The 14,741-nt window shown below is 37.7% G+C and overlaps 1 protein-coding gene across 3 annotated transcripts in view; it reads left to right on the top strand.

Moving 5' to 3' along the window:
* The window catches only part of VPS13D (vacuolar protein sorting 13 homolog D), a 102,939-nt gene that overhangs the window by 21,016 nt on the left and 67,182 nt on the right, over positions 1-14,741 (top strand). For 2 of the 3 annotated variants that reach the window (XM_061479316.1, XM_061479317.1), the window contains 14 exons: positions 88-1,122; positions 2,032-2,122; positions 2,671-2,797; positions 3,670-3,850; positions 4,704-4,886; positions 7,355-7,574; positions 8,033-8,243; positions 8,376-8,547; positions 8,974-9,086; positions 9,640-9,849; positions 11,869-12,134; positions 12,298-12,431; positions 12,992-13,147; positions 13,863-14,079. In XM_061479316.1, coding sequence (XP_061335300.1) covers positions 88-1,122; positions 2,032-2,122; positions 2,671-2,797; positions 3,670-3,850; positions 4,704-4,886; positions 7,355-7,574; positions 8,033-8,243; positions 8,376-8,547; positions 8,974-9,086; positions 9,640-9,849; positions 11,869-12,134; positions 12,298-12,431; positions 12,992-13,147; positions 13,863-14,079 — 3,316 coding nt within the window. The remainder of the gene's footprint in view (positions 1-87; positions 1,123-2,031; positions 2,123-2,670; positions 2,798-3,669; positions 3,851-4,703; positions 4,887-7,354; positions 7,575-8,032; positions 8,244-8,375; positions 8,548-8,973; positions 9,087-9,639; positions 9,850-11,868; positions 12,135-12,297; positions 12,432-12,991; positions 13,148-13,862; positions 14,080-14,741) is intronic. The other variant, XM_061479318.1, reaches the window with a different exon arrangement.

The following is a 14,741-nucleotide window of genomic DNA, read 5'->3' as shown; positions in this document are numbered from 1 at the left end:
ATTTGTGAGTTTTAAAATAATAGGTACAGATTTTATTAATATAGAGAGCTCTAATGTGAGGATTTTTTTTTTTTTTCTACATTGTAGGTCGTGTTAGCAAAACATGTCTATGAGCAGGTCCTTCAGACTCTGGATAATTTAATTTACAGTGAAGACTTGAACAGATTTCCAACCACTTCTGTATCTTCGACTTGTCAAAGCTCTCCTTCAACATCACTTCCCAGTACAGGCACAGAATTCTCAAATGAATGGAAAGAAAATGGTTTATTCAGCCATTCTAGTTTTAATTCTGTTCCAAACAAGTTGGTAGCTATCAGGGAAACAAAATCTTTTACTCAGATTCAAGCAAACTTTCATATCTCAGAGCTCCAGGTGCAGTTAAGTGGTGACCTTACACTTGGTGCACAAGGCCTTGTCAGCCTTAAGTTTCAGGATTTTGATGTTGAGTTTGCTAAAGATCATCCTCAGACTTTGTCTATTCAGATTGCCCTGCGTTCTTTGCTGATGGAAGATCTTCTGGAGAAGAACCCAGACTCTTTGTACAAGAATCTCATGGTGTCCCGTGGAGCACCCAAGCCATCCAGTTTAGCACATAAGGAATATCTTTCCCAGTCTTGTCCCTCTGTATCCAATGTAGAGTATCCAGATATGCCCCGTTCCCTACCTTCCCATATGGAAGAAGCGCCTAATGTCTTTCAGCTGTACCAAAGACCAGTTTGGTCCTCCCGTAAGAAGCAAAAAGAAGATGCTGATTCCGAGTATCCTCTGACTCCACCTCCTTCTCCAACAGCAGACAGATCCAAGTTACCTTGTGGAAAAAGTAACTTTGATGATTCATTGGTTCATATCAATATATTTCTAGTGGATAGGAAACATCCTGAATTTTCTTCTCACTATAACAGACTTAACCGTAGTGTAGACGTTGATTTTAATTGTCTAGATGTCTTAATAACTTTGCAAACTTGGGTAGTGATACTGGATTTCTTTGGGATTGGATCCACTGCTGATAACCATGCTATGAAGCTGCAACCTGAAGATACTCAGCAGGCAGTCAAATCAGAAATAAATACCTTGTCAGCTTCTCAAGCCCAAGAGCCTGTAAACACTAAGCTGGATCTGAAGGTATACTTGAGATGCAAAATAGTAATTGGATTGTCTGTCATAAAACATGGTTTATAGGAACTTAAGGTGACATTTAACTCAGATGCTTTATAGTCTCATGGAGAAATGTGCATAAATTCAGAAACAGATTTAAAGTTCAGAAACAGTAGATTAAAAGTGTGTGTAGATGTAGTTTAAAAACAAATGTGCAAAAATTACAGAAAAGCAAAACCTTTGCAGACTGCCTCCCTTGATCTGTGACCCTCAGATCTGTGGGTCAGCACTTGAAGGGATGCTGAAGTAAGAGTTCTCCATGTTCATCAGTGGAGCTGTTATGGGTAGAGTTTGACACCCCCCAGTCCTCATCCTGTCTGCTCTGTGCCTAAGAGTCTGGGGTGTCTAAGTCTGTGACTCTTCTTTCTCAGGATCATGCAGGGCATAGACTAACTGTGATCTCTTAAATGAGATGGCTACTTCAGTGTTATAGATGTGACATACTGAAATTGTCACTGTGCTGTTCTAGGTACTATACAGAGTTTATTTTTATTTAAAACCTATATGTTTTAGTAAGTATATAAACATATATGTCTATATACATATGTATAAATGTGTATATATACATTTAGTTATGTGTCTTTGCCAAGAGGTCCTGCAGTCTAACGTAAAAATGACGAGTCTTGAAAGAGAAAAGGATGAAGTTAACAGTGCTAGGATTTGTTGATGACAATTCCGAGTTGCTTGGGAGACCTTTTAATGTGCAAGCAAGGAAGTATAAAGGTTCGCTTCCTCCAGTGTCTCCCAGTCAGCTAATTCTTGCTTGCCATTTATGTCTTGAAATGCAATTGTCTTGGAAAATAAAAAAGCTAAAATGATTTTCCAGCTCTGAAGTCACATTGTTTAATACCAACCTGTTCCTTTCTGTTTGCGCAGGTCCATTCTTTATCATTAGTACTGAATAAGACAACTAGTGAGCTTGCTAAAGCCAGTGTGTCAAAACTTGCAGCTCACTTGGAAGTGATTGGTGAGTAGGTTGGATGGCTAAGGTTTTATGCAGCTTGAAGTAGGAGGAGGTGTGCACTGGTTTTGTGGTTTGAAATGGGGACTTTTCTAGAGCTGATTGGGGTTTTTGTGTGTTTGTTTCTGGGAAAGAGGCACATTCTCTTCCTGCTGCAGCTGCTTCTGCTATTTCAGGCTTGATTTTAAGTCCTTGCCTCCCTTCCAGTTGTCAAATCCTTGATCATTTTAGTTGAGGTTGGCCAGGATTTTAGTACTTCACTTTCACAGAGCAGAACAACAGTATTACTGTTTTAGAGGGGGAAAAAAGAGTTCTGTTTAAGTTTTCATGAATCAAAGTGGCGTAATCACATTTTATATGTAAAGCGTAGAGTTATGTTTGGGTTAATATAATCTTTGTAGCAAAAAGACATGATTTTCTTTGAACATGAGATTTAATATTTCATTAATATGATTTAATTACTTGTAACATATTTATGCCACTAGCAGAGACTTTAGAGTTTTAGTACCTTATCTGTGCTTGAAGATACTAATTGCCTGCCTTTTGTTTTGCAGAGGGAGATTTAGCCGTGCAAGGAAGTATTGGCAGTCTGTCCTTAAGTGACCTTACAGCTCATGGAGAATTTTACAGAGAACGTTTCACTACAAGTGGAGAAGAAGCACTCATTTTCCAAGTCTTTAAGTATGAATTTAAACTTCTTGTTACTCAGTATTAGCACCATTAATTCCTGCTCCCCAGGAAAATCAAACCAAAACCCAGAAAACCCCACTAAAAACCAAACCCACAGCTGTCGGGTCTGCATGATTCTGCTTTGGATGCTTGTGACTTAAATGAGACTTTGAACATTTTAAGTCATAAACTTAAGACTTTTTAGCTAAAAAACTAAAAACTGTTTTTTTTATTTTGTCTAAAGCTCCTCTTGAAAGTATTTAGTTGATAGGTTGTTCCTAGATAAAATACTAAGTTGTTTTTTAAGTTGGAAAAGGTTTTCAACTGATGAAACAGATTTTCCATTGCTCCTTAATTTTGGAATTAAGGGTTTGCTGTTGTCATAGCGTGCTCTTGAAGTTCTTCTACTTTATGTAAAGGAATAGTTCTTACTCTGTGACATTTCATGCTTTTCCACCCCCTCTTTCACCCGCTGGAATTAATCAGGTTAGAAATTATCCCAGTAATGTTAAGGAATTTACTTCAAATGTAACAGCACGCAGATTCCGAGTGGAATCTACGTAGTATCGTGCACTACGTACCTTACACCATTCTTTAGATGTATGAAATCACCAAAGATATATTTGTTAGCTGTAGAGATTAGAGGTACATTCCAAATGTAGCATTTTCATGTTTGCTTAATTAAAACTCAGTAGCACTTAAATATATGTAATTTAGAAATAATTAATATAAACCCAGGTTTTCACACTTTCAGTTGGAATAGTTTTCATTCTACACTGTGCACATCAGTTATGTTCTCTGTATTACTATCTTTAATACAAAACAATAGCACTATTTGTAAAACCTGGCTAGGATAACTAGAGTTTGCTTTCAACCTTTATCAGATATGGGAGGCCAGATCCATTGCTGCAACGGGATTGTGATATTCGTGTCACGCTGCGAATGGCATCTGTTCAGTACGTGCACACTCAGCGTTTCCAGGCAGAGGTGGTGTCATTCATCCAACATTTTACTCAGCTTCAGGATGTCTTGGGACGGCAAAGAGCAGCAATTGAAGGACAAACAGTATGTCTGTTTTTTTCTGTTCTTTCCTCGTCTGTTTTTCACAGTTGAGTTGCAGTATAAGATTGATCTTAATGCATCAACTCGGGTGAGTTGAAATGATGAGGTTTTAGAGTTCTGATGTTGGTCGAGATTTCTAATACCCATCTTGTAGTTAAAAGATCTTATTTAGGAGTGTCCTACTGCTATTTGAAAGCATAGAATACCAATTTACATGTTACTGAAAACTGTGGCACTTGGGTCCTGCAGCCTGCACCCATACAGGTATATTCCTTTTTGTGATGCTGGACAAAAAGGGCTTAAGGTTTTGCCTTTTTCTCCACTGTTCACCAGGTAGTTACAATACCCAAGGAGAACCGAATGAGAAGTCTTTCTGTTCTACTCAGGTGTATGTCTTTGGTTAAGGGTGATGGCTGGTAGACTGAGAAAATCAGACGCCAAACTTCTGCATGATAGAGTAGATAAATAATCATGACAGTCATAGCCTGTTTTGTACAAAACCTAATGTGGCAGTGATGAATATAGTTAACAGTCTTGTTCAGAAAGTCACTTCTCATAGTTGGAAGAAAGAGTTAATACTTGCCTGTATTAGAATGCTTCATTGTGCATCAGGAAGTTTGATGCTGAAACACCTCTCTAAATTATGCTTTTTCCCCCTTTTATGAATATTTTGTCTTAAGTAGTCTTTAAGTAGTGAGCTAAGTAGCGTCTGTTCTGCCTCTTTGTGGTGATATTACACTTCACTCCATATTGCTGCACATACTACACATGAACTCAGTGCTAATCACTGTGAAATAATCACCCACTTCCTATACTTTAATGTTTATTTTTTGTACTGAATTTTTGCTCTTCCCAGGTAAGAGATAAAGCACAGCGAGCTTCACGAGTTCTTCTTGATATTGAGGCTGGTGCTCCTGTTCTGCTTATACCTGAGAGCTCAAAGTCTAATAGTCTTATTGTAGCTAATCTTGGAAAACTGAAAGTCAAGAACAGATTTCTGTTTGCGGGCATGCCGGGCACTTTTTCATTAAAGAACAAGGTAAGAACATTACTTCTTAATTTAGCAGCCTGGGTTTCTTTTTCTAGTTTTTGTGCATTTCGTTCCTATATCAAAATGGGAAATGATTCTTACGCTTTACTGTATATATACACTTTGTGCTACTAGTAGTGACCAGTCCATGCCAGTGTTCAGGGTAAGCTGCTGGACCCAGCCTGCTGCTGCTTGGACCCAGCTGCTCCCTTCTGCACCTTGGCTGGCTCACTGAAACCATCCAGGCAGGGGAAGGGGAGATGGTTCTGTGGAACTCAGTAGAACTGGCCTTATAAGGAGACAGGACACAGTTGGGTGCACGCCTAAAGGTGGGAGCATAACGGGCTTTCAGCTAACCCTATTTGGAAGCTGCTTCAACTCTCACCAGTGATATCTCAGCACTGGGAATGGCAGGAAATAGAGATCTGTATGGGGTGAGACTTCCTGGAACACATTGGAGAACAGAGTAAGTTTGGATTGTAATTTTTTTTTTCTACTTTTAATGAAACTGAGCTTCTGTAGTTACTTTGACTATGTGAAATCTAATGAAAGGTTTCCAGTGAATGCCTGAAGGTAAGGCTAGATGCAGGACAGGGAATAGTTGGTGTTGCTGGTGAGGGATGCAGCCATGAAGTTTGGAGTAAGGAAGGTCCGTGTTGCTGGCTTTCTATATCTAACCTATGCAATATGGGTAGTTGCTCTGGGAACCCCCTAATCCCATTTTAAAGGGGGCAGAAATTAGGTAGACTAAACTGCTTCAGCAGGTTTGTGGTGTGTCTGTTACCTCCATCTGGTTTAAATATACCGGTCTTTGCTGTAAGGAAATCCTGGACTGTAATAGTAAGTGGTCTTCTGTACTCTAGTGTGCCAGTGTGATTAAAGGTTTGTGGTAGATTCTTGAGTTAGAAGAAAGGATGTATGCATCGTAATTTTATTTCAACTTAAAAATATTGTGTTACTTAGCATTGTGGAAATTTCAGGGTTTGAAGTGGGTGGCATTTGATGTGGTTTTGGTGGTTTTTTTTTCATTTTTTTTTCTCTGTCCTATGTTTATTTTTGAGGATTGGCTTTTACAAGGCAATGAATACAAGGATGCAGTTTTATTTGAGGTATTTTATGTCTTTAGAGTAGCTTTCAGGTGATCCTTGTTCATTAAAAAAGGAAATATTCTTGTGGAATTTAGCACTTCAGAAGTTCCTTTATACATTAAAAATGACATTTCTGTTCTAAAGACTGCTGAATTCTGTAAGAATAAGATTTAAATTTGCTGTGGTGTGCTCTTTATGCATGTCTGAGGAGCTATTAATTTGTATTTATTGCATAAATTGATGTATTTATAGATGATCTGGTGATTTTTCTTTGCATCTACTTTTCAATCTTGTCTTTACAATGTAAACTTAAATGTTAATGTCTTCAAATTCTTAATCTTAAAATCCTTGATCCTGGCTGCAATGAATTTTTCCAATGAATAATACTTAAAAACTACATAAGGCAAGTAAGATTAATAATTAAAACCCCAAAAGAAAGTTTATGGGTAAGGATTGTACAGTGCCATCAGAAGTTGGATACGGAAAGAAGGTGGGAAGTGGCAGTAACAATACTAGTGTCACGGGTAAAGGGGTCAATCCCAGAGTAAAGGGGCAAGTGGAACGCTGAAGCCAAGTGACTGTTACCTGCTGGGGCATGTGAAGCTGAGTAAAATTGAAATATAAAGTTAATAAATTTAAATCAGGGCAGGCTAAATGAACCCTGAAACTGGCTCCAGAGTATAAACACAGTGTATAAGCTTGTTCCACAGATATTTTTTTGGTAAAATAAATTCCTGATGTTGATGGGACTATTTTACTAGTGAACTATATACTCTTTTTCTTTTCTTTTTTTTTGTGGGCATTTTAACAATAAGGGTAGAGATTTGTTCAATCTTAAACTTGGCTACTGCAGAGAAAATTTGGGACACACTTTGGTATGATGACTGAAATATTTAAAGCACGTAAAATAACTTAATGTATTGAAGTATTTGTTCCCTTATTCTAATAAAATACTAAGTTGCTGACATGATCTTGCAGAAATGTCCTGTTTTCATCTTCTGAAGATGTTCTGAAAACCAGCTGTAAATATTTAACAGTCTTTATGCTACAGGAATGCTTGACATCTTGACAGCCATACCCTTCTATTTTGTATTCATTTCATTTATATGTTTGGAGTTTCTTTAATTTGTTCAAACCCCACTAGTTTTGAATTAATTTCTTATTGAAAGATTTCACAGGGTTCTTTTTAAAATGTTGCTGCAGTAAACTTTTTCTTCTGTTAGGGTTATAAGAAAAAACTTTGGCCATCTTTCTACAGTAAAAGATACTGGCATTCAAATAAAATACTTGTTATTTGATAGGAATTTGTTTCAACTTGAACCTGGGTGTATTGGTTTCTTAGAATTTAAATTAAAAATCTATTATTAATTACAAAACTACTTTTATTAGCAGGATTCAGTTCAATTTTCATCTCCTTTGGGAACTCCCAAACATAGCATGAAGAAAACAAGTGCTGATGAATCAAAAGTAGCAATGGAAGGATTGTTCATGAAAAAATCATCAGGAACAAACATGTCTAAGCTGAAGAATGAACCTGTGCTGAATACACTGAGTAAGCAACAAGGGCAGCAACCAAAGCTCCCTGTTGTACCGAACCCTGACAGCCCAGGTGCGTGACAAACACTAGAAACCCTACATAGCTGCTCTTTTTTCCTTGTAAAATAATGCAGTGCAGTTTTGCTTGTATCTTATGTGGCACTGACAAAGTAAGGTTCTGGGTCTGAAAGTTGTAGGTTTAGAAAGAAATGACTTGTTAGTTTCAAGGTTGATTTTTGCAGCTTAATGGATTAGGGAATTGTAGTTCAGTTTCTGGAAGACCAGTTCTGCAATTTGGCCATGTTTTGACATGCATATTGCAGACATTTAAGGAGTACTGTTGGACTTTTAATTAAGAGTTTACATTTACCTGTGAGTGAGCTTGGTATCTGGTAGTTACAGATACTGATGAGTGTGAATAAAAAAGATTAAAGAAATGGAATAACTTCCAGGAGAAACTGTATTTGTTTTGTAGAGATATTTTTAATTTTTTTTCTCTTTCTTTATGTGTTATCTCCTGTGCACTTGCAGAGGGTCACATCTGCCTCTTAGACTGCATTGTGGTTGATCTGCAGGACATGGACATATTTGCTGCAGAAAGATATCACAGAGAGTGTTCAAAGGCTGTGGAAGGTACTAAGGCAGACTTGAGCTTTCCATCCTACTTCGTGAGGCAAACAGGAGGAAGCTTATTGACAGAACCTTTCAGATTGAAGTTACAAGTAGAAAGAAACTTAGACAAGTGAGTGTAAAAACGATCACTTTATGTTGTCAGCCTAAACCCAGTGTTTTATTTGCCTGTTACTGTATTTAAATGTGTCACCTGCTGGTTTACAGCATCTTAAAATACTGATTTTTTTTTCCTTTATTGCAGAGAGTTAAGTCATGCAGTTGCAGACATATCGATACATGGCAACCTGTCATCAGTCCATTGCACTCTGGATTTGAACAAGTATAAGCTGATAAGGGGACTGCTGGAGAACAACCTTGGGGAGCCTATAGAAGAGTTCATGCGGCCTTATGACTTGCAGGATCCAAAAATTCATGTAAGAGGAACTCTATGCAGTAGAAATTCTGTCTTGAAATGTCAGGGGTATTTGTTTGGTCTTTGTGGCAGGCTTCTCACCTAAAACTTAAAAAAAGCACCCTAAATTTTAGAAACCACTTACCTGTTTTAATAATAGAAGGTACCAGAAATAGTTTGAAAGAATTGTTGGCTTTTGGGGGTTTTTTTAGGGAATAATGATGATGTTTTAAGAACAAAGAAACTCTAGAACAGTAGTGTGAAAACGGATTAACTTCAAGTTGAAGGCCACACCGTTGTGAAACGTAACTTTGACCCAGCAATGGTTAATGAAGCTCTTTGAAGGAGAAAGATACAGCAGCTCTTTGTCTGAAATAACAACATTTAGTTGAGAAATGAAAGTTAAACAGGTGGTTTTAAAAGGAATGTGGGTGTTTTCCACTTTCAGACAGTTCTGAGTGGAGAAGTGTATACTTCTATGTCATTCCTTATCGACATGGTTAATGTGAGCTTGGAACTCATGGATCCAAAAGGGAAGGATGGATGCAGCTCTTTAGCCAGGTATGAATTCTGTTGTTACTGAATACCTAATCCTGAATAATACGCTACTCTGAGAGACTGTAGGACAGGAGTTAACGTAATACATGAAAGTATGGTTTAATAATGCAATGAAACTGAATTTTTTAATCAGAGTCCAGATTGAGAGTTTCAGATGACCTGAAGGATGGAAGTGAATGGCACTGGTCAAAAGATACTGTGCCTTTTAAGTTGTCCTTCAAATCAGAGTTTAGTTTAGTTATCAGTTGACTTACCCGAGGCAAATGGAATTATATTTAAGAAAATGTTGAGAGAGAATCTTAAAAACCCCAGACTTCTGCTGTGTTGTTTTGTTGGGTTTTTTTAATCCAGAAGGTTCTGTATCAGTGGGAAATATTATTACCTACAGTATAGATCTACTCTCTGTCTCTGACATGAGGTGCAATTGTAGTTGGTTTAGAAAATATGTAAATGAAAGATATTGGCAGTATACTATGCACGTTTAAAACAAGGTACTTCTAGAAATTAATGAGCTACAGGACTCTTAAATACATTGTCTTGCTTTTTACTCTCCTAGGTTTGATTTCAAGAAATCCAAGTTGCTTTTTGAAAGCTCTTCAAATGGAACAAAGTCTGTAAATTTGGTTTCTCATTCCATGATGGCATTTGACACACGTTACGCTGGACAGAAGGTTGCTACGGGCACACCAAATGTATTCAACTGCATCTTTCAGTCATCAAAGAACACCAGTAGTCCAGGAGCAATCCAGATCGAATTGCACTTCAGGTTGGTAATCTTGGGATTTATGTGTTTGTTTTTAAATAATGACATACTTGATCAGGTTTGTCCTGTTCTTAATATAGCAGTTATTAATGTAGACAAAACTGCTGGCAATGTATTCAAATCTGAAGACTCTTTTGGGGTGGTCAGTGGTGCTCAATAGACTGAAATCTGCAGTTATTCATTATCTAAAGGTTGTTGGATTTTTTTTAATTCCCCCCCCCATTACAGTAAACTTTAGGTTTTAATGTGTAGTAAATCAGATGAAGTTCTGGCCTACTAGAATCAGCAGTGCTTAAAGTCTGCCCTATCACTTACATGCTTGCATATTAAAAATAATATAATATGATTTTATATGTTTCACAAAAGCTTTTTCCCAGTAGATGTCACAGTTGCCTTTCTGAGAGAATCGATTAAGTACAGAAATGGCACCTCTTTCGCAAGACGGTTTCTACATTCACTTCTGTATTCTGTCCTACCCTGTTTGGTTTTCCTTATCCAGATCCCTTAGAATGCTTAAAGGCACAACAGTGGATATCTATTTTGTTCTAATTTGTTATTGAAACCAGGAATACATTGTCAGTATTTAACTGTAACAACATGGTGTTCTGTTGAAGGATGTTAACAAGCAAAGAAGAGGGGGAAGTGATATGGCTAGAGACATGGCTTTTGCCTTTTATCACTCTCACTTACCAAACGCAGTATTCTAACTCTTTTATAATACCTTCTGAAGCAGTTGCAGGAGTAGCATAAGAAAAAATCTGTGAACTATTTTAGTCCAGTAGAAAATCTTGGAAGACATTTGTTCATAAAAAAACAACCAAACAAACTTCAGGCAACTGAGAGAAATTTGTTGTAAAGTTTTAGAGAATGCCTGATGGGTTTGAGTACTTCATAAGTGTGTGTACAGAAAGGCACCCAAGATTTTTATTTGAATGGAACTAAAATGCAATAGGATTTAAAAAAAAACCAACAAAACAAAAACCAAACAAAAAACTGGAATGGTTTTGGTGTAACTGATGATCCAGTAACTGCCTAGATTGGAGGTTAGCTTACCTAGTACATCGTAATCTGGTTATGGGTGATAGTTTCAGAGATTTTCTTCCTAACTGTTATGTTTTTAAATTTTAACCACATAAGCATGTGTTAGGTTTTTACTGGTGAGAGTATCCCTGGCACTAGATGTAAGCTTTTGCAGAGCTCAGTGATAGTGTTATACTGGCTTGTGCCCTTTGGAAATCTCCTGGAGAGCCAGGGAGGGTTAAAGGCTTTTAGTGTGGGAAGCAGTGCAGGCAGGCTGCTTCTCACAAAGGAACCGCAGTCTTTAGAGATTTTATAGTTCAGAGTGTGGTGGGTATAAAATTGTTTCATGGTATTTAAGCATGTAGGTTTTTTCCCAGTTAGCATGACCAAATATAATTGGTATTCTATCTAGAGAATGAAACCAATCTCTTTTATTCCCCCTAGCCAGATACTCAAAATGGGATGCTAAAAGTTCAGTGAGGCTGGCTAGCATTTTTTTTGGATGACAAAGCAGCTTCCTGTGCTGCAGAATGTTGTCAGGGTGTGAGAGGAAACACATTGTACATCTAATGCTTTAGAGGGATATGGAGCCAGGTCTGAATTTCACAGGCAGTATGTTAGGTTTGATACTGAACAGATGTAAAACAATACTAAAAAGATCAGTTTTAAAATTGCAGGCTTTGCAAAGTAACACTGATAATGTCAATGTATTAAAGGAACTTTTGTAAGTTAATTTCTTGTTGCATAGCTTTTCAGCGTATCTTTTGTATCATTAGAGCTTTGAATTCATGCAGTTAATATCTCTTGTGTTTCTGTGGGTGCAGCGACTTGATGTATTTCAATCTGTTTAAATATATATATGGTTTCCAAAGGCCAGACACTCTGTAAATTAAATATATCGCTACAAAGTTCCATGTAGTTCTTACTTGCTAAATACTGATAGTTTTCTCCACCATTTTAAATATATGCAAGTTCATATGTATCCTTCTCTCTTCCTAAAAGGTCTACAAAGGATTCCTCCAGTTTCACAGTTGTTCTGAACAATCTTCGTGTATTTCTGATCTTTGACTGGTTGTTACTTGTTCATGACTTCTTATATACCCCTGGAGATACCAAAAAGCGGGAAACTCACCATTCTTCCTGGCAGCGAACTTACAGCAGTGAGACAACTGTAGTTCCCAAAGCAGTGAAAAGTGGAGTAGTTACAAAGCGTTCATCACTGCATGTGTCTACAGAAAAACAACTGGAAGTAAAGGTTAATGTGACAGGTAAATGTATTCTTTCCTAGTGCCTTTCTTAGGAGCTTTTCTGATAAGAAGCCATGTGCTAGTGGAAAAACAGGTCAGTTAAAGGACCTGCTACAAATGCGTAAAATACCTTAGTGGTATTTCCAATTGCCTTGTTGATTATTTGACATTTTGTTTTGTTAAGGGACCGAATTTGTGGTTGTTGAAGACATGTCTTGTTTCGATACCAGTGCCATTATTTTGAAGGGGACAACCGTTCTCACTTATAAGCCCAAGTTGTTGGATCGTCCTTTCTCTGGTAGTTTGTTTGGCATTGAGGTAAGAAGAAATCAATTAGGTTTTGTAAAACACCTAAAATTAGAGGAGATTGTGAAGATACTTCACTATAAATATATATGATGACTTTTGAAATAGGAATTCTGAGTACGCAAAGTGACCTTGCATCCTCTTCAACAGAGCAGGACCAGAGTTGGAGTGCTGCAGCCAGCCTTGGGGAAACAGCGCTGAAGAAGCTGTGAATAAGTGAAGAGAGAGCAATAAGAGCATTCAGAATTGAGGGTTACGTAGTGTGTATAGGGAGAGTTTAAAAGACCTTGCTTGGAAGAAGAGGGTGGGCAGAGATAGAGTGGGGTTAAGTTTAGCATTAAAGGGAATATCTGGTTACATACCAGAATCTCTTTTCCAGAACTTACAGCACAGCTGGGCACTGGAAGAAATTGTCTGGAGAAGTTTTGGAATTTGCTGTCTTAAAGTTTGCTCTGTAAAAAGGAGTTTGTTCATGGCTATAGTCGTGTTTCGTGATAGTCTTTGATTCTGAGGTGCTTGCTAGACCTTTTCTCTCACTTCCTAATTTTTTTAAACCCATTTCTAATTTGTAGGTGTTTTCATGCCGGTTAGGAAATGAGCAAAAGACTGCACTGTCAATCATTGATCCAGTACAAATTCAGCTGGAGCTTGTTGGGAATGCTTCCTACCCGAGTGGTTCAGGTCTGTTGGATGCTTTCAATAGTGAGGATTTTCCTCCTGTTCTAGAGGTGAGATTAAATACCTGAATAAAACTGCATGCAATAGAGGATACTAGACCATGATCTTGCACAGACTACTTTCAAATGCATAAGAAAAGAGTAAGACAGATTTTTGCTCAAGTGGAAAAGGCAAAGAAGCAACCATGCAGAAAGTGCACTTAGTGGTAAGGAGCGAGGGATTTCTGGGATATATTATGGAGATTAGTAGTGGGGAAAAAAGTAGGCTGACATGTTAGATAGTTACTAATACCTGAAAGAAAAGGTTTTGTGGTCTGTATCTCAGTGCTTATTAGAGGGGAATCTTTTTTTACCATTATACCAAAGAATTTTTAATTTTTTTTTTCGCTCACACAGTATCACAGTATCACAGTATGCTAGAGATTGAAAGGGACCTCGAAAGATCATCTATTCCAATCCCCCTGCTGGAGCAGGAACACCTAGATAATGTTACACAGGAATGTGTCCAGGCGGGTTTTGAATGTCCCCAGGGAAGGAGACTCCACAACCTCCCTGGGCAGCCTGTTCCACTGACACAAGCTTTTAGTTGTTAGTAAATAATAATAAGCTTGGTAATTTTATTACTGGAGGTTTAAAACAGTGTGGTCATCAGATTCTAATACTAAATTTTGTCTTCCTTTGTGAAAAATTTCGTTAATATTTGAAGCATACAAGAAAAATATGTAGAAAAGGGTAACTGAATCTTATTTTCTAATTTTCCATTTAGATTCACTTGCAAGCACTGGATATCAGACTGTCCTACAATGATGTTCAACTGTTCCTGGCAATTGCAAAGTCAATTCCTCGACAGACTAGTGCAGCTATGCCTGAGACAACTGCTGAAAATATTGCTAACCCTTCCAGTTCAGCACTGGTGAATGAAACTTCCTCCTTGACACATGAAAACAGAGATACATCCAAACGTGTGCTGGATCCTGTTCTTGGTATGTTTGTAACTGCTGGAGCGAAGTTTTTTTTATATCTGAAGGAGGTTTCCGCTGTGTGAAGCTAGACTCTATGCTTAACACAAAAGATGTTGATATCTTCATGTGTAAAGGCCTTCATTAATTTGAATTATCAACGATAACATTGTGATGATACTGTTTTAAAAAGTGGGGGGGGGGGTGTTTTATTTCTTTTTGCAGCATGACAGTGGGTTGTTTTACAGTTTATTTAGCATCGCTTGTCAGTGTAAATCATCATGGAGTACTTCATATGTAGCAATGATTTGAAGCGGGAGAGGGGCTACCTCTTCAAACACAGTAAACTGATCGTGAAGTGGAAAGCATCACAATTACTTGTTAACCTCTTTAGCAGTCTTTGACATGATTTTTTACAAACAAATTTACAAATACTGTGTGTGGTCAGAACCACTGTCTGACAATAGTGAGAACACACACTAGTGAAAAGGCTTCTTTGTTACTGCACTGGAGAGTCGTGTAGGGAGTTCCAGGTAATTATGTTCTGAATGAAGAGCTGGTTTACAAAATTGTAGTCCCAAGTTAAATTCATGGAGTGCATTGGCTTCCTGTAGGAGAATAAAAATAGCTCATGTACTCCAGAATATCAGCATACCAGGTTGGGGGGTTCTGTTTTAGCTTTATTT

This window comes from Pezoporus flaviventris, unplaced genomic scaffold (genome assembly GCF_033815535.1).
Source record: "Pezoporus flaviventris isolate CSIRO_AGI_PZ_B2104156 unplaced genomic scaffold, CSIRO_AGI_Pfla_v1 ptg000148l, whole genome shotgun sequence".
NCBI classification, from domain to species: domain Eukaryota; kingdom Metazoa; phylum Chordata; class Aves; order Psittaciformes; family Psittacidae; genus Pezoporus; species Pezoporus flaviventris.
The sequence above is the reverse complement of the archived record's forward strand: the minus strand, read 5'-3'. Positions and strand labels throughout refer to the sequence as shown.